This window comes from Kryptolebias marmoratus, linkage group LG12 (genome assembly GCF_001649575.2).
Source record: "Kryptolebias marmoratus isolate JLee-2015 linkage group LG12, ASM164957v2, whole genome shotgun sequence".
NCBI lineage: Eukaryota > Metazoa > Chordata > Actinopteri > Cyprinodontiformes > Rivulidae > Kryptolebias > Kryptolebias marmoratus.
In genome coordinates, this window is record NC_051441.1 from 3,567,427 (window position 1) to 3,583,894 (window position 16,468).

The window sequence follows — 16,468 nt, forward strand, 5'->3', positions numbered from 1 at the left end:
CAAAGTTTAATGTAAAAGTTTTATAATTGCAACACGTTGCTTCATCCTTACTTTGAAATATACATGCAGACAAAACAAAAACCAATAAAATATTCGCTTTGTTTGACGTGAGTAACAACCAGAGAGATCAAGAAGATGCAGACTTCTGTGTTTTTAAGGCTAAACTAACATTTATAACCTCTGTGCAACAAAAGGAAAGCCTGAACTGTTTGACTGTGTTCGAAATATTCCCGTTCACTCACTCCGCTGGGATCACTCTGCAGTAACGCAGCCGGAGGACGCTCCGAGGGTTCTGCGTTTCAAACAAAACGTTCGAGTAGTTTGTAATTATGCACCAAGTATTCAGTTAGGTGGTAAACAAAAGCCAACAAGATGTGCTGGATTACACCCTGAATCAATCTGCTGAGAAAATGTTTTTAACATCATCTGTTTCCAGAACATTGTAATATTTATTTACTCAACCAGTCTGCAGCTGTAATTATACAGGAACCTTCAATTTACTGAAACTGCAAATTAATATAAACTACAAAATATGTTTGTATAGGTCTGATTTTAAAGCTAGTAGGTGTGTAAATACACATTATGATGGATGAACTGCAGCTCTTTCAAATGTTCTGTATAGAAGATGGGCGCTCAGACAGAACCGGAGACGAGCTGCGCTGCATTAAATACGTCCAGATGATTAAAAACATTTTCTCTGAGTCTGATAAGAAAACGATCTGCAGACGTTAGCCTGTGTCAGAACGCAATACGATCGATTTCAACCGATTCTGTGCATCACTTTTACTGAAGCACCTGAACAGTTTCTGGGACAGAAGACAGAATGGCTGACTCAGGATGTCGGGCTCTACAGAGCCGGAAGGAGTGGACAGTTCGAACACAGCTGTAGTTTATGGTGTAACACAAACGGAAAGCTTGGAAATCCAAAAATAAAAAGGGTTAAAATCAAAAACAACTGGACCTCTGTTCTGCAGCTGAAGACGTTACGATTCTCAGACTAAAAACGTCTTCAGCTACAGGACAGAAGTCCAGTTGTTTTTGTTTTTAGCCTTTATTTTGGGTTTATCGTGTCCTGGACGACCGAGAATCTACAGCAGCGTAAAGCTAGGAACTGCATTTACATGTTTGACCCTCCGAACAAACAATCTTCCATCCGGCCCAACAGTCGGCGGGGGGAACTGCTGGGCGTCCTTATGGTGGCCTCTCTGAGCAGATGGACCAAATCACATGTTAACACAAAAGGTGGCGTGTTCCCTCTGAATATTTATTAGCAGCTTTGCTTTAATCCAACTCCTGACCTTTCGGATTTAGGCTGTAAAACTCAAACGGTGTGAACAGAGCTGTCCTCTTGTGTAGAGGGAGGGCATCGGTGCCGTCTGACAGTTTTTATCAAGGAGGAAAACCAAAACAACCGCTTTTAACCTCAGAACACAGACTCCTTTTACTTTAAGATTTAAACGGAGACCGTAACAAAACATAAATCCCATCTTCTGCTCAGAGTTTAGCGATACAATCATCCGCTGGTCCTCCCGGCCAAGAGCTCCACCGTCAGAAGTCCCAGTCGTCCACTTCCAGGTGGCTGAAACCGGACTCCAGACTCGCCAATCCAGAAACCGAATCCTGGGGCTGGGGGCTCTCGAAGCAGGTGATGGGCGCCACGGGCTGCAGGAGCTCAGGCAGCGCCTCTGAAGGCCTGCGTTTGATCTGAGGAGTCAAAAACATCTCAGGACAAACTCAGAACATTTGGAGGAAATAAACCGTGACCAGCATGTATAAAATGCTTTGTCTTCATCGCTTACATACCTGTTTAAAGAAAGGATGTCCAATGAGGGTGGAGGCAGATGGTCTGCAGAAAACAAAAACAATTAACTCATTGCTCGTCTTTATTTCTTGTCTTTTACATTTAAAAAGTTTCCATCACAATTTAGAAACCCAAAGACAGGTTCTGCCAACCTGTTTTCTGGATCTCGCTGTAAACACAGTTCAACAAAGTTGTGAAACTGAGGGGAAAACGTCCGGTTGTAGGGGTGTCCCCCCGAAGACGAGGAAGGCTCTCCGTTTGAGTGCCGGACCCCTCCGGATCTCGGCCCCTCGCAGATCCCGGAGTCGGCACCGGAGCGGGACGGCTTCAGGGACAGCTCCTCCGGAGGAATGGTGGTGGTGTCCAACAAACACGGAACTGTCCCGTTCAGTTTCTCCAGCAGCATCTGTGGGAGTAAACGGCTTAAAACATCCCATTTCACAGAAAAGTTCCCGTTTCTGGGAGACTCCCGTCACGGGTCTCTGCTCACCTGAGTCGCCGGCATGTCCTTGAAGGGCACGTGTCCATTGGCCAGTTCACAGGCTGTGATTCCAAGGCTGTAGATGTCTGACCGAGAGTCGTAGCCCTGCAGATTCTGAGGAAAACAAGTTAAATACTGATGAACAGAATCACTGCTCTTACTTTTACTGATAATGTGGGACTGAACGCAGCAAAAAAAGACCTGAAACTATTTTCTTTTTAAAAAAAACAAACCAAAACTTGTCCACAGAAGAAACAGAGACACAGCTGGACTGTTCTGTCTCCCGGGGCAGTGAGGACGTACCTGTTGCAGCACCTCCGGGCTCAGCCACGGCAGAACCTTCACGCTGTACTGAGGGAAGTCGTGGACCACTTTGGCCTTCTGGCCGTTACGGATCAGGCTGAAAATACTCCTCAGACCAGACATGCAGACCTGACCATCTGCAGAGATCAAAACATGGCTGGCCTTCACACTCCTACGGGGACAAAACAGCCAAAAAAAACATCAAACTGATCTGTAATTATGAGTCTGACTGGTTGCTTTAGTCAATACGAACTTGTCTTAACCTTATTATCTGTTTAATATGATGTGACAAACAGCTTTCCAATGCAAAGGTCTTTAAAACCCAAAAACAAGCCATACAATAAAGAAAGTGTATATATTATAATGAACTATAAATAACTACAAATGAATCTGTTTCCTAATTATTATTGTTACACTGATCAGAAAACTTGTTTAAAGTCCAAAAAGTAGCAAAATGATAGTTAAAAGCAGATAAAGGTTAGTAAAAGTAGCCTAAAAGGTTAACTATAGGGCCTATGTGATAAATTAGTTTTTAGAGCACAGTGTTTTTAAGGAACTGAAGAGATCTCAGCGTATTTTTAGGGGGAAAAAAAATACCTCAGCATTTATAAAATAATCCAAACGCCTGATTTACCGGTGCACGTATCCCATGTGGTGGATGTATTCCAGGGCTTTAAGCATGCCGAGCAGAATGTAAGCGATGGTCAGCTCGCTCATACCGTCTGTAAAATGTGTGCAGATGAGGTCTCGAGCTGAACCTGCAAGACGAAACGGACATAATTCCACAAGAAGCGTCACAACACTAAGATGCTTCAATTACATAACAGACGGAATCGTTTTCCTCCTACCGTAAGCCATGAACGGTGTGATAACCCACAGCTCATTTTCAGCTATGAAGACGCTCTTATATGGTAGAATACTGGGGTGATGAAACAGCTTTGACACATGAAGTTCACCCTAGAGGACAGAGAAAGAAAAAAACGACGCCCGATTAAATGTCAAAATGCCCAACAGAGACCTAAAACCTTAAATATAATCAGGCTGAAACGGAGAACAGAGCTCTGAAGTAAGAGAGGAAAGGACGACAGAAAAACTGAATTAAAAGAAGCTTAAAGGACCCAGTGAAGGTGCAGACCTGCAGGTAGGTCACCATGTCATTCGTGCAGGACTCCAAGTCGATCCGCCGGATGGCCACGTGCTCCCCGCTGGGTTTGTATCGAGCCTGGTTTACAGTCAGCAAGTCATCCAAACCCTTCCCTAAAAGACAAACACGCTTCAACTTCAAAACATTCATGTCGCCGTTGCAAAATTAGGCTTAAATCTTACATCTATGAATACCTAACAAATGCACAGGCTGATAAAAGTGCCTTTTTTGCCAATAAATTCAACAAACTGTTAGATATTTTGTTTAACTTTACAACATTGTCACAAAGCGCCTCTCCACTCTAGCCAATAAAGCTTTTAATGTCTCGTTTCCTGTTTAAAACCAATCAGGCAGCTTTTAGTTACCAATAACAGCGAGGAGCTCGTAGGAGCCGCTGTCGGGGAGGAAGCTGCCCATGCTGTCAGGGCGGGGCAGCGAGGTCAGACTCTCCTGACTGTCCTCATGGACCTGAAGGTGGAGGGGGAGAAAACAGACCCAAATGAAGTTCTGACAGTGGCTTTGTTTGTCACAGAAGAGCTCGTTTCTGGCAGCCAGAGGCTCTGACGTAAGTCACATCTGTTAACGCTAAAGACGCAGCAGTCTAACGCCACAGTGTTAGTACGACCAGGACATTCCAAACTGGTGATCCATAACCACACAAATATCTAATAAATACAAATATTTAACGTAAGTCTGATGCTAAACGAACAGTTGGACCTAACAGTGAAGTGCACGTGTTGTTTAGTGGCCCCAGAATGTGGACATACATGTGCTTCCAGTTTCTCTGCGCTCAACTCGTCTGTTTTTACACATCTTAAAGACATGAAGAACAGAACAAAAAGGTAATATTGTTGGCAGTGAGGACTCCTGAATTCCATCAAATTATTAACGGTAAAGTGATGGAAATGGACCGACGGCAGCAGCAAGCTGCCGGAACAAATGAAAGCAAATGGATGGGAAGTTTGGACTGTTTCCACTGTGACCACAATGAAGTTCAGCATCAGAAGAGTTCACTTCTTTGAGGTCATCTGAGAGAAAAATGTGTCTTCACAGATCAAACCAAACCTTGTTCCACTTGTGGATGGTTCCAAAGAAGGTCAATTCAAATGGTTTTGCACCTTAATTAAAGCAAACAGTTAGCAGGAAACTCCAACATGCCGTGGCAGCCGCTGCTTAAAGGAAGATTAGTAAACGTTATCTGATCACAGAATCCTTCCACTGTGATCAGACCTTAAAATAGCTGCCAAGAACCTTAATAAATACAGGGCTGTGAACAAGTATTTGCTCCCAAACAGAATTATTTTGTTTTTGCTTTTTTGTCTCACTTAAATGTTGCAGATCAGCAAACAAATTTTACATCTGAGGAAATACAAAATGCAGTTTTAAGGATGATTTCATTGATGAAGGGGAAGAAGCTGTCCAAACCAACCTGGGAATGAGTGAAAAACAAATTCTTCTTGTTAAATCAGGAATTTATTGACATTTTTTTTGGAAAGCTGAGCTCAGTTTCACCAGCCTGATTACTGTCAGAGCCGTAGAGTAAAGAAATCACTTAAACTGATTCGAACGGAGAAACCGTGGAACAGAACCGTCCCACGATCGGCCGGCTGATCTAAACCACTCCAGGAGCAGATCTATGGCTCATCCTGGAGGTCCCTAAAGAACCCTGCAGGCCTCACGAGCCTCAGTTAAGGTCAGAGGTCACGGTTCAACAATAGGAAAGAGACGAAGGGTTTAAAAAAATGGCCTCCGTGGGAAAACTCCAAGACCAGAACCACAAACTCCCCGACGGTCCCCAAGACTTCTGTGGACTGACGGGACTAAAGAGGAACTTCCTGAAAGGTGTGCGTCCCGTTAGCATCTAAAAACACACACAGGACTGCAGAAGAAGAACCAGCAGTCAAACACGGCGGTGGGAGTGTGATGGTCTGGGGCTGCTTCAGGAGCTGGACGACTCGCGGTGATTGATGGAACCGTGAAGGTTTGACCATCGGTTCATCTCTTGGCTTCCGCAGCAGGAAAACCAGCAAAAATCCTCCACAACCACAGGCAGACCCATTCCCATTGAACACAAACACTTGATTTCAGCCGTTTTAACCAAGGAGGGCACAACTAGTTACTAGATTTAAGAGATAATTACACTTTCACACAAGGCCAGGTTGGTTTGGAATGGTTTTCTCTTCATAAATGAAATAAAAACTGCATTTTGTTTTCACTCAGATCTTTGTCTGATATTAACATTTGTTTGATGTTCTGTAATGTGTAAATGTGACAAACAAACAAACAAAAAAAACCCAGAAGAAATCTAAGGAGGCGAATACGTTTTCCCAGCCCTGTAAAGGCGAGGAACTCCGTACATCTGCAGAAACAACACAAACAGAGGCTCACCAATAACTCCACAAAAAGCCCACAGCAAACACAGAAGTGTTATTTTTAAACAACACGTCACGAGTTTTAGTGGAGCTCCAAAAAACATCCAAATCCAAAACAAGAGCAGATGCTTGGAGAACTGCACGTTAACACAAAAACTCACACATAAATATTTAATCGGCTGCATGATTTTTTTTTTTTGGTCATATGAGGAAAAAACCTTGAAGCTCTGTGAGTTTGATGAAGACCATCTATACAAGCATGTGCAGCATGTGTCATGAAACTCATGCATGCAAACATGTGCAAAGCCTCGGGGGATAGTGGGCTCATCGAGATAGAACTCTTTGTGCGCACATACATACGGTATAAGTGCATGCACGCACAGACACAGAAGGCACATGAGGGGTGATGATGCAGTGACAGGAGTACCGCACTTACTTTCCTGTGTGAGAGTCCCTGAGCTTGCTCTGGGGTAGAAAAACCACGTCAATGACACAAAGACATGTACACAAAGACAACAAGAAAGGATCTGAGTGTTTCAACTGCAAAGCTCAGACGCCGGATGAAAGGGTTCGCTGCAAGATGCAGAAAATAACAGAAACTCTCCTTCATTTATCAAAAATGGCTGCTTTGTCGGGTAAAAGTGGTGCTGTAGTTCTATCATTAAGAGCACCAGTTTGTTTGACAGAGATCACTGTAACTCAAGAAACGTAAAATAAAAACAAACAAACAGCAGCTACTCTGCAGGTTCTTTACAGAACCGTTAAAAGGAACGGGAACTGCCAAAACAGAAATTAAACACTGATACAAACATGCAACACTGAACGAAAACCTGCAAGCAAGAAAATAAAAATGACGGGAATTTGCAAATCAAAGAAGTCAAACTCAATCAAAAAAAAAAGCTCAATAAAGCAAATCATAGAGAGATCTGAGTCATCCCGACAGCCTAACAGGTCGAGCACACGCCACATGATCACTGCTGTCACAGCAGACAGATAAACAACTTTGGGAAAAATAATCTACAGTCGGAGGCAATCTCTAAACTAACATGCATGAAATGTTTTTCAGAAGGTTTTCTTTAACGCACAATAGTTCAGAAAACTTTGATGTAAGTGACTTTAACCAACTGTCTACCTTAACTTTAAAGAACATACAAATAATCAAATGAACAAACAAAAAACAAATCTGTTTCAGCTTGTGGAAAAAACTTCATTCAATCATAATTTTGTTCATGACGATGATATTTGTACCACATGACCTAAAATAATACAAAGCCAGTAAAATTAGTAAATAACCTAATCTTGATCTACACCCTTTTCCCCCCAGGCTGAAATGTGAAGATAAAGATAAAGTGTGTGTGAGATCCTGCTTTAATGTGGCTTTACAGAATTCAACAACTAAAGGTCTCAACAAGCTGAATCATTCAGACCGATAAAAACACCACAGATAGTTCTTCAGTCACCAATTAAATAAAACAGTTATATATTTTTTAGCTGTTCCACTGTGTTTGTTCTGATTTGGTTTTAATTATGTCACCCTTAGCTTTAATTTCACTAAAATTAAACAAGCACAGGAGAAGTTAATTGCCTTCTGATTAAATATTGACACGAACAGAAACAATAAGGCAACAAAGATGAAGGCAGGTTAGGCAAAAAACGATGAACAATTAATTCAGGGCGAAGCGAGCAATCAGAGCGAAGCCTGTTCACAAATTCTGGTATTTCTTCCTAAATGGCAACCAGCAGATCATGAATGCTGAATAATTTTGTTTGAATTTAATTGAACTTGAACCTCACCTCCGAATAACTCCAAATCCCGCAGGCTCTCCACACTCAATTTCTCAGATACCCAACGCTGACAGACACAAAGGGTTAATAACAAGCATGAGAAAGAGAGAAATGTGAGCAGGAATAAGAGATTATAGGTACACAAAGAGAAAGTATTTCATGTTGCTGACTGCAGGGGTTAATATGTACAAGATTGTTATATTTAACAGAAGAATAAGTCATAAAAATATAAATAAAACAAAGTGATTTACATAGTCTTGTCTGTAAGGAGTTGTAGAAATTTGGGGATTTATTCCTAATCCAGGAAACTAACCCTGTCAGGTCAATAAATGGATTAACTTGGCAAAACACTTACAAGAAAAGACATTGATCCACTTGAGTTTGTTACATATAATGTTGAAAAATCTGTGAAAATAAGGGAAACATCATTTATATATTGAAGAGGATGTAATGTTTGCTCATCCTGCAAACAATCTAAAAAATCTGCCACGATAATGTGCCGCTAATTACTTTAAAAAAAAACAAACCCTTAAATAACAAATCCTAGAATATTTTTAGGTTAATGCAAATACTTCCGACAACAGCAAACGGAGTGCACTGAACACATCACCAAAACAAAAAGCTGTTTCTCTTAAAGCAGATTTAGTTTTACTTCGCCCAGTTAGCTAGCAGCAGCTAATTAGCTCCACCAGCTGTCTGTGTCGACTAGTTATAACAATAATATAAAACGTAGTTTAATCGTTTTAGAGACTTACCAACTTCATGCGAAGAACAGCAAATAAATATATTACAACGTTAAAATGTAAGCAACCTTTTTTTATCGAGCCACCCTCTCCATCAGGATGTTTTCTGTCGCGCACTGACTACGACACGCCCGCAGAGTAACGGCGCGCGTTGATGACGCAAACGCCGCTGGGTCCTAAACAGAAAAATATAGCAGCATTATTTACTACCCTCAGAAGCAGGTAAATAAACATGCACTGTTGTCTGATCTTGAAGTAATCAATAGGTTTAGTCGTCGAACATTGTTACTGTGTGCACCCTGTGTGTGAAAGCCCCCCAAACGCGGTAAATTGGCGGTATAATACCGATCATTTCTACGCACACATTCACTTCGGCCTCAGCGCGGCCTGGCTTAAGCTAATGCTAACATTTTCTACGTCAGTTAGAATCAGCGCTACAGAAATGTCATATGACTGTAAAATACGGGTCTGTGTTTGAGCTAGGGAATAAGAGCTTGATGACACATTGTTTTTATTGAATCTGACTGATATTTAATCCCGCTGCACTGCTCTTCGTTTCGGCTTCAGCCTCACAAAGCGCCTTAACGGAGCCACAAATACATTCAGGAATGATGTACCATTTGTTTTTGACTTGATGATAATGCTGCATTAGTTGTTTTACTGTAGAGCTGTTCATATATGTAGATTATAAACAAAATAATGACAATTAAATATGAAGAGGACATGCTTATCCTCTTGTTGTTAATCTGTGTTCACCCAGATTTTCAAATGAGACAAGCCCTGAGTCAGATTTCCTTTCTGGCTAATAAATATTAGGACACTAAAGACTTTTTCTCCCCTTTTCTTTTGTTCCACAGCCATGAACTGGAACAAAGGTGGTCCGGGTGTGAAGCGTGGGTTTGGCTTTGGAGGGTTTTCCCTTGAAGGGAAGAAAGAGGAGCCTCAGCTTCCCCAGAAATCGCACACATCATTCGGAGCTCCAGGATCAAGCGGTGGATACGGGAAGAACCAGCAGCTTCCGTCGTTCTACAAAATAGGGACAAAAAGAGCTAATTTTGATGAGGAAAATGCGTGAGTAATATCTGCCCCTGATAAACGTACAGTTGTACACTTATTCACCACACGTGATGAACTGTTAAATGTATTTCTGACATTTTTCACCAGGTATTTTGAAGATGACGAGGAGGAGTCCAGCAGCAACATGGATCTTCCTTACATTCCAGCTGAGAACTCCCCCACACGGCAGCAGATGCAGTCGGGTGGAGGCTCAGACAGCGAAGATGACCCTTTAGATGCCTTCATGGCAGAGGTTGAGGTGAGGAGATCGTTGTTAAAGGTGGTTGGTGCTACATCACAGCAGGCTTACGTATCCTGAGTCATAGAAGACGAAGAAACGACATACTGCTGCATACTTTTCTCTGAATTATTCCCAATGTAGAGCAAGAGCTTTAAATGTAATAAGCTGTATTTGTATCAGGGTTTGCTCAGGATTCAAACACTTCTTCTATCTGCAGCTATTCCTTGTTTTTAAAGCTTTCTTCCTTTATGCAAACACAGTTCAGTGGTTATAAACACTGTCTCCACTGAGGTTGTTTCTGTTTTTGTTGTTTGGTTCTAGTGCAAGTGGTTGTTGGTTAACATTTATTATCTTCTCACATTCACTAAGAAATAGGGTTAAAGTTGATTTGATTTAGGGGGTCACACACTGTGTCCTACCAAAGCTAACAATAATATTCTCTCTTTACCTGAACCTTGTTTCTGTTTCTTAGAATCAAGCTGCCAAAGACATGAAGAAACTAGAAGAAAGTAAGAAAAAGGCATCCAAGTAAGACTCTCATTTACTCGTTTTCAGTCAGTTTCAGTTTTTAAATTACCTTAAGCTGAATTTTTACCTATCGAGAAATCTTATCAGGCTGCTAATTTGAGTTATTAAAGTGTTAAATTGAATTCAAGTGGCTTAACATGTATGCAGCTTTCGGCTGCTTCAGTAAATGGCACAAAAGTCACACATACAGCCTTTCTCTGGCTGAATACATAGTATGAGGTAAGCAGCCTGACTGTAAGTCATTGTGGGATGTTGGCTGTATTTGGTGTACGAACGAGTTGCAGGGAAGTTTTTTTTTCTCCGCTTGTTTTTTCAGGGGTATTCGTGATGACATTGAAGAAGAAGATGAACAAGTGAGTGAGCCCTCCGTAGTTCCTAATCCACCCCAGTGCAGATCAGGGCGGTCTTCCCTCCCTGTTCTTATAAAGCTCCTTATGCCGCACCCACCCACTTTCTCTGATCAACCAGGTTGCATTTAGGATCATTATTGTGGATGGATTTTTCTCATGCTGATTATTGTTTTTGTTTTGTTTTAAACCAGTCACCAAGTGACATAATAGTGGGTTTCAAATTGTGAGCAGTATTTAGATTTATCTTGTGAACAGTATTTTTCTTTTGTTTAATTAAAACACTAAATGTCAGTTCAGTTGCTTGTTACTGAAGACTGCAGTAAGCAGCAGATTGTCTTTGTTTTTTACTTTAAATGCTGGATTCTCTGAAGGAAGCCTATTTCCGCTACATGGCAGAGAATCCGACAGCTGGGTTGACCCAAGAAGAAGAGGAGGAAAACATTGACTATGACAGTGATGGAAATCCGATTCCCTCCACGACCAAGAAAATCATCCTGCCACTTCCTCCTATTGACCACTCAGAGGTACATTTGCCAACTCTGAATGAGAAAACACAAATAAAGGATATTTTTGGTATGTCTTACATGTATAAGACCTGTTTTGTATTTCGACTGACAGATAGATTATCCGCCGTTTGAGAAGAACTTTTACAACGAGCACGAGGAGCTCAGCAGCCTCACTGGACTTCAGGTGTTGGAATTAAGGCAGAAACTGAACCTGCGAGTAAGTCAGCATGTCACGCATTTGGAAATAAAACGAAACATCAGTTTTTCCTGCTGTGTTTCGGGTATTTCGAGTTAATACCTCTGAGGCTTTTTCATATATTCTACTCTTCATAAACGATGATCTTTATTTTTTTTATTGCTTTTTTTAGGTATCCGGTGCTGCACCTCCAAAACCTTGCACCAGTTTTGCTCACTTTGGCTTTAATGAGCAGCTGATGCATCAAATCCGAAAGTCGGAGTACACCCAGCCCACACCAATTCAGTGTCAGGTACTTTAAATGAATTAGTTTATGTCGATTATGTACTGTAAAATAACAAATACGTTGATTTAAAACAAACAAACGGACGCTTACTGGATTCACACTCGTCAAATTCAGGTCAAATTTCTAAATCACGCTCGATTAATTCTTGTTCTGATCTGCCCTCCAGGGTGTCCCTATCGCTCTGTCTGGACGTGACATGATTGGCATCGCTAAAACCGGCAGCGGTAAAACTGCAGCCTTCATCTGGCCGATGCTGGTTCACATCATGGACCAGAAGGAGCTGGAACCTGGAGAGGGACCCATTGCTGTCATCGTGTGTCCCACCAGAGAGCTTTGTCAGCAGGTAAGAATATTTTAAAGATCTGAGACGGTTTGGTTGAATATGTGGGTTAAACAACTAACTGGTTGATGCCTGGTTCTCATGAGCTTAACCATTAATATTAACTAGATCCACGCAGAATGTAAGCGTTTCGGGAAAGCCTACTCCCTGCGCTCTGTAGCTGTTTATGGAGGAGGAAGTATGTGGGAACAGGCCAAGGCTCTGCAGGAGGGAGCAGAGATTGTGGTGTGCACACCAGTAAGGAATTTTACCTTTTTCTTTAGTTCCCCAAGAGCAAAATCCTCTGTATTTCCTTGCAGTTGTGAGAGTTTTGCTCCTGATGTTTACTTATACAGGGTCGTCTGATTGACCATGTTAAAAAGAAGGCTACATCCTTGCAAAGAGTGACGTACCTGGTGTTTGATGAGGCGGATCGCATGTTTGATATGGGCTTTGGTGAGCTGGAATCATTGGTGCTTTAATAAAGATTGTGTCTTTACAGTACATAAAAACAAAAAATCCGTATCTTTCCTTTTTCAGAATATCAAGTTCGATCGATCGCCAGCCACGTTCGCCCTGACAGGCAGAGTAAGTGATTTTCAGAGTAAGCAGTATGTTTTTGTCTTTCATTTAGTTGTTTTGTTTTTATTCATCCACTTTCCCCCACAGCTCTTCTGTTCAGCGCCACCTTTCGAAAGAAGATCGAGAGGTTGGCGAGGGACATTTTGATCGATCCTATTCGTGTGGTGCAAGGTGACATCGGCGAGGTAACGTAATATTTTTGTTTGGTTTTCGAGCATGTAAGTACTGTAAAAAAAAGAAATTTAATGCATTAATTAAAACGTGTGTCCTTCCCGTCTGACAGGCCAATGAGGATGTGACTCAGGTGGTGGAGCTGCTGCCCAGCGGCTCAGAAAAGTGGCCGTGGCTGACCCGGCGCTTGGTCGAGTTCACCTCCTCCGGCTCCGTCCTCATTTTTGTCACCAAGAAGGCGAACAGCGAGGAACTGGCCACTAACCTGCAGCAGGAGGGCTACAGCCTGGGCCTCCTGCACGGAGACATGGACCAGAGTGAGAGAAACAAGGTCATCAGCGACTTCAAGAAGAAGAATTTGCCCGTTCTGGTTGCCACTGATGTAGCTGGTGTGTACAAGAGGATGACTGGAGACATCATGCTTTTTGTTAAGTGTTTTCATTCTTTATTTAAAATGTGTTTACTCCTCTCCCCAGCTCGTGGTCTGGACATCCCGTCCATTCGCACGGTGGTGAACTACGATGTGGCGCGGGACATCGACACACACACTCACCGGATCGGTCGAACGGGTCGTGCCGGGGAGAAAGGCGTGGCCTACACCCTCCTCACTAACAAAGACACCTCTTTCGCTGGAGACCTGGTGCGAAACATGGAGGGAGCCAATCAGGCCGTTTCCAAAGAGCTCATGGATTTAGCCATGCAGGTGAGCTAAATAAGAAAAGAAAAGTGACCCACGGGACAGGATAGTAACTGAACTAAAGGTCCTGTGCTTTAAAATAAACGTGCTTGAACATTTTCTCCCTCAGAATCCCTGGTTCAGGAAGTCCCGATTTAAGGGCGGTAAAGGGAAGAAGCTGAACATTGGAGGAGGTGGTCTCGGTTACAAAGAGAGACCGGGTCTGGGGGCTGAAAGCTCTGTAAGTTTCTGATTAATACAACATAAAACTGCTTTTCACAACTCTAATGATGACAGTGCACAAAACGATCAAATAAACTTAAATTTCTGAATTCAGTTTTGAAAATCTTCAGACTAATAAGTGTCTTTACAGGATCGTAGCAGCAGCAGCAGCAGCAGCAGCTTGTTGTCATCTACTAGTAGCTATGAAAGCTACAGCAAACCTACAACTGGGGCGATGGGGGATCGCATGTCTGCGCTGAAACAAGCCTTCCAGGTACGGCTCATGTGTCAGTGTTCATTTTGATCTGAAGTTAATTTTATTTACTGTCTTATTTTTGTACTTAGCCTAAATTAAAACCATCACATTTTAGGTTTAGGTTTGTAGTGTAGGAGGACATGTTTCACAAAGTCTTATTTTATTTACTATTTATTAAAAAGTAATGAGTGTTACAGAGATAATGAGTGAACCTTTCTCCTCCTTGCAGATGTATGGTTCATAAGACAGCAGTCTTCTTACTTGTGCTTCATTCCCTCCCAGACAGCTAATCGTTTGTTGGTTTTTGTCTCCTTTTCTTCTAGGCTCAGTATAAAAGCCACTTTGTGGCTGCCACCAGCGGCCCTCCAAAGCTCAGCACCAAATCTAACAGCTCCTCCGGCTGGACGAGTGCCGGCAGCCTGAACTCCGTGCCAACAGAGCCTGCCAATGGCTCCGAGCGACCCAGCATGGGCTCTTTTTCAATGGCCGGTTTCACCAGTGCCGGCTCCCTGAGCTCCGTGCCCACCAGCCAGACCAGCCCGCAGCCGAGCGTCCCGCCACCTGCGTCTCCCTCACAGAGAGACAGCTCACGGGACAGACACGGGGAGGGACGGCACGGAGACGGTCACCATCGCCACAGCGACAGGAGCGACAGGAGCGACCGGAGCGACCGGCATGGTGGGGATGATCACCACAGAGACCGGGATCGCCACGGGGACAGAGATCGGGACCGCCACGGGGACCGGGAGCGCCACAGCAGCCGTCACAGCGACAGTCGTAACGGTGACGGAAGCAGAAGGAGCAAAGAAGACCGGAGGAGTGATAGGGATGGAGGAGACAAGGGGGGTGGAGAGGGGAGGGACAGAGGAGATGATAGCTTTGCCGTTCCTGATCCACCAAAACGTAGAAAAAGCCGATGGGACAACTAAAGACGGGGGGAAGCATTCATTGGGTTATCCACACAGCCACATTACTGCTGCTCCATTACAAGCTTGTCTGTTTAGGCAGATATTAGAACATATCAGATGCAAACAGAAGCACAGATCAGAAGGGGGGGTTTCGTTCATGTCATATGAACAAAAAGTGGATTCATGGCGTCGAGTTGAGCTTAATGAAGTTTGTTCAGCACAGACAGCGCAGAGAGAGCCAGTGTAATATACCATCAACCCTGATATTACTGTTAGTCAAGAAGCAAAGCTGTAATAAAATATATCAGTTTAAAGAAACATCCAATCTAAAATGTTTTTCTTGAGCTCCTAACATGCTCTTGTTCTTGCTAAGATCGTTTTTTTTCTCTCCCACGGACTTTGCCAAGTGAGTTTGTGTGTGTTTGCGTTTTGTTTCTCTGCAGAACCGTTTTCAGTTCTGGAGTCGGTTCTCGTGTCAGAGCAACTGTGTACAGCTTACGTTGTGTGTTGTGTTCAAGTTTTAGTGAAGTGCCTTTCCACGGCATGTAGTTTGTTTTCAGGTGTTTTCAAAAAGAAACTCACGATTGAGAGATATTCCAGGTGTATGATAACAATAATAAAAAGTAAAGTTTTGATCAAAAAATAGTCCTTCTGCGTGTTTTGTTTGGGCTGCGTCTCCTTTTATTTTCAGCGGTTTCCTTTTCAGGGGTCTCTGCTCCTCCCTCTAACTCTGTCCTCACTTCAACTCCCTCCATGTCCTCTCAGTGCATCCATATGTCTCCTCTTTGTCTCTAACATCCTTCTACCAATATACCCACTGTCCCTCCTCCATGATAGTCTCTCTAACTTTATCTCCCAGTCCTCCAACTTGTGCTGTACCTCTGATGACCTCATTCCTAATCCTGTCCATCCTTGTCCCTCCTAAGGAGACAACATCTTCAGCTCTGCCACTTCCTGTTGTCTCCAAACCAAACAACATGGCTGCTCTCCTCACCTTGTAAACCTTTCCTTTGACCTTTGCTGCTGTGTATTTTAATAAATAATTAGTTTTATGTGGCTATTTTGCTATGTTGTGTGCATAAGGCACAGTTAAGTTACTGTCATTTATTTTTCTTTTAATGTATTGCTGTTTTTATGACCTGTAAGGTGCAAAATATTGCATGCCCCCGCAATAGTTTTTGGCGGTGCATTGGATCCGCAGCTCTTTATGACAGTGAGGTGTTGTCTCCACTATTTCAAAGCCCGAGATAACTCAGATAGCATTACAAGGTTTTTGCGAAAGCACGCAAAAGCAAAACTATTGCGAGTAGCACCGTAAGAAACAGCGCTGTTTATGACAAAAGAAGGTAATGTCAAAATCCACCATGATGAGTTTGGAAACGTCGGACATAATACGACAATTAGAAAGAAAAACATTCAAAGACTCGTTGAAAGAGAACATAGAACTAAGAACACGAAACTAAATTGAGTTAATCGTTTAAATTATTATCTTAGTCACAATTAATGGGATATTTTTAAAGAATTTTATGGTAATACGCGTCG

General features: G+C 42.7%; 2 protein-coding genes across 8 annotated transcripts; one reads left to right on the top strand and one right to left on the bottom strand.

Moving 5' to 3' along the window:
* Window positions 1-5: 5 nt before the first annotated feature.
* strada (STE20 related adaptor alpha) lies at window positions 6-8,783 on the bottom strand. 5 transcript variants are annotated; one of them, XM_017419405.3, is made up of 13 exons: window positions 8,642-8,783; window positions 8,242-8,291; window positions 7,896-7,953; window positions 6,538-6,566; window positions 4,095-4,197; window positions 3,721-3,842; window positions 3,434-3,542; window positions 3,220-3,343; window positions 2,586-2,757; window positions 2,292-2,396; window positions 1,954-2,207; window positions 1,804-1,846; window positions 6-1,704 (listed from the first exon to the last, which is right to left on the bottom strand). In XM_017419405.3, exons 2-13 carry the CDS (start codon window positions 8,251-8,253, stop codon window positions 1,549-1,551), a joined length of 1,287 nt encoding a protein of 428 aa, XP_017274894.1. In that variant the 5' UTR covers window positions 8,254-8,291; window positions 8,642-8,783; the 3' UTR covers window positions 6-1,548. The 5 variants fall into 5 exon arrangements, with proteins under 5 accessions (XP_017274894.1, XP_037834523.1, XP_037834522.1 ...); XM_037978595.1 differs by lacking the exon at window positions 7,896-7,953 and having other exon boundaries at window positions 8,642-8,731; XM_037978594.1 differs by lacking the exon at window positions 6,538-6,566 and having other exon boundaries at window positions 8,642-8,670.
* Window positions 8,743-15,569, top strand: ddx42 (DEAD (Asp-Glu-Ala-Asp) box helicase 42). Of its 3 annotated transcripts, XM_017419410.2 has the most exons (18): window positions 8,743-8,851; window positions 9,487-9,700; window positions 9,794-9,944; window positions 10,399-10,454; window positions 10,771-10,807; window positions 11,176-11,328; window positions 11,423-11,527; window positions 11,679-11,798; window positions 11,959-12,135; window positions 12,241-12,369; window positions 12,468-12,567; window positions 12,652-12,699; window positions 12,781-12,878; window positions 12,977-13,253; window positions 13,341-13,567; window positions 13,671-13,781; window positions 13,914-14,036; window positions 14,342-14,947. In XM_017419410.2, the coding sequence occupies exons 2-18, from the start codon at window positions 9,489-9,491 to the stop codon at window positions 14,945-14,947; spliced, it is 2,730 nt and encodes a 909-aa protein (XP_017274899.1). In that variant the 5' UTR covers window positions 8,743-8,851; window positions 9,487-9,488. The 3 variants fall into 3 exon arrangements, with proteins under 3 accessions (XP_017274899.1, XP_024862413.1, XP_037834520.1); XM_025006645.2 differs by lacking the exon at window positions 8,743-8,851 and having other exon boundaries at window positions 9,489-9,700; window positions 14,342-15,569; XM_037978592.1 differs by lacking the exons at window positions 8,743-8,851; window positions 9,487-9,700; window positions 9,794-9,944; window positions 10,771-10,807 and having other exon boundaries at window positions 14,342-15,569.
* The last annotated feature ends 899 nt before the right edge of the window (window positions 15,570-16,468 follow it).

Bases quoted from the DNA above. Each gene is read 5' to 3' on its own strand.
- strada (XM_017419405.3), bottom strand. The intron at 3,843-4,094 runs GTAACTAAAAGC...TTTGTCTTTTAG, and splicing joins CGAGCTCCTCGCTGTTATTG to GGAAGGGTTTGGATGACTTG. The intron at 3,344-3,433 runs GTAGGAGGAAAA...TTCGTCTTGCAG, and splicing joins CACACCGTTCATGGCTTACG to GTTCAGCTCGAGACCTCATC.
- ddx42 (XM_017419410.2), top strand. From the start codon at position 9,489: ATGAACTGGAACAAAGGTGGTCCGGGTGTGAAGCGTGGGTTTGGCTTT. The intron at 9,945-10,398 runs GTGAGGAGATCG...TCTGTTTCTTAG, and splicing joins CCTTCATGGCAGAGGTTGAG to AATCAAGCTGCCAAAGACAT. The intron at 12,370-12,467 runs GTAAGGAATTTT...TTACTTATACAG, and splicing joins AGATTGTGGTGTGCACACCA to GGTCGTCTGATTGACCATGT.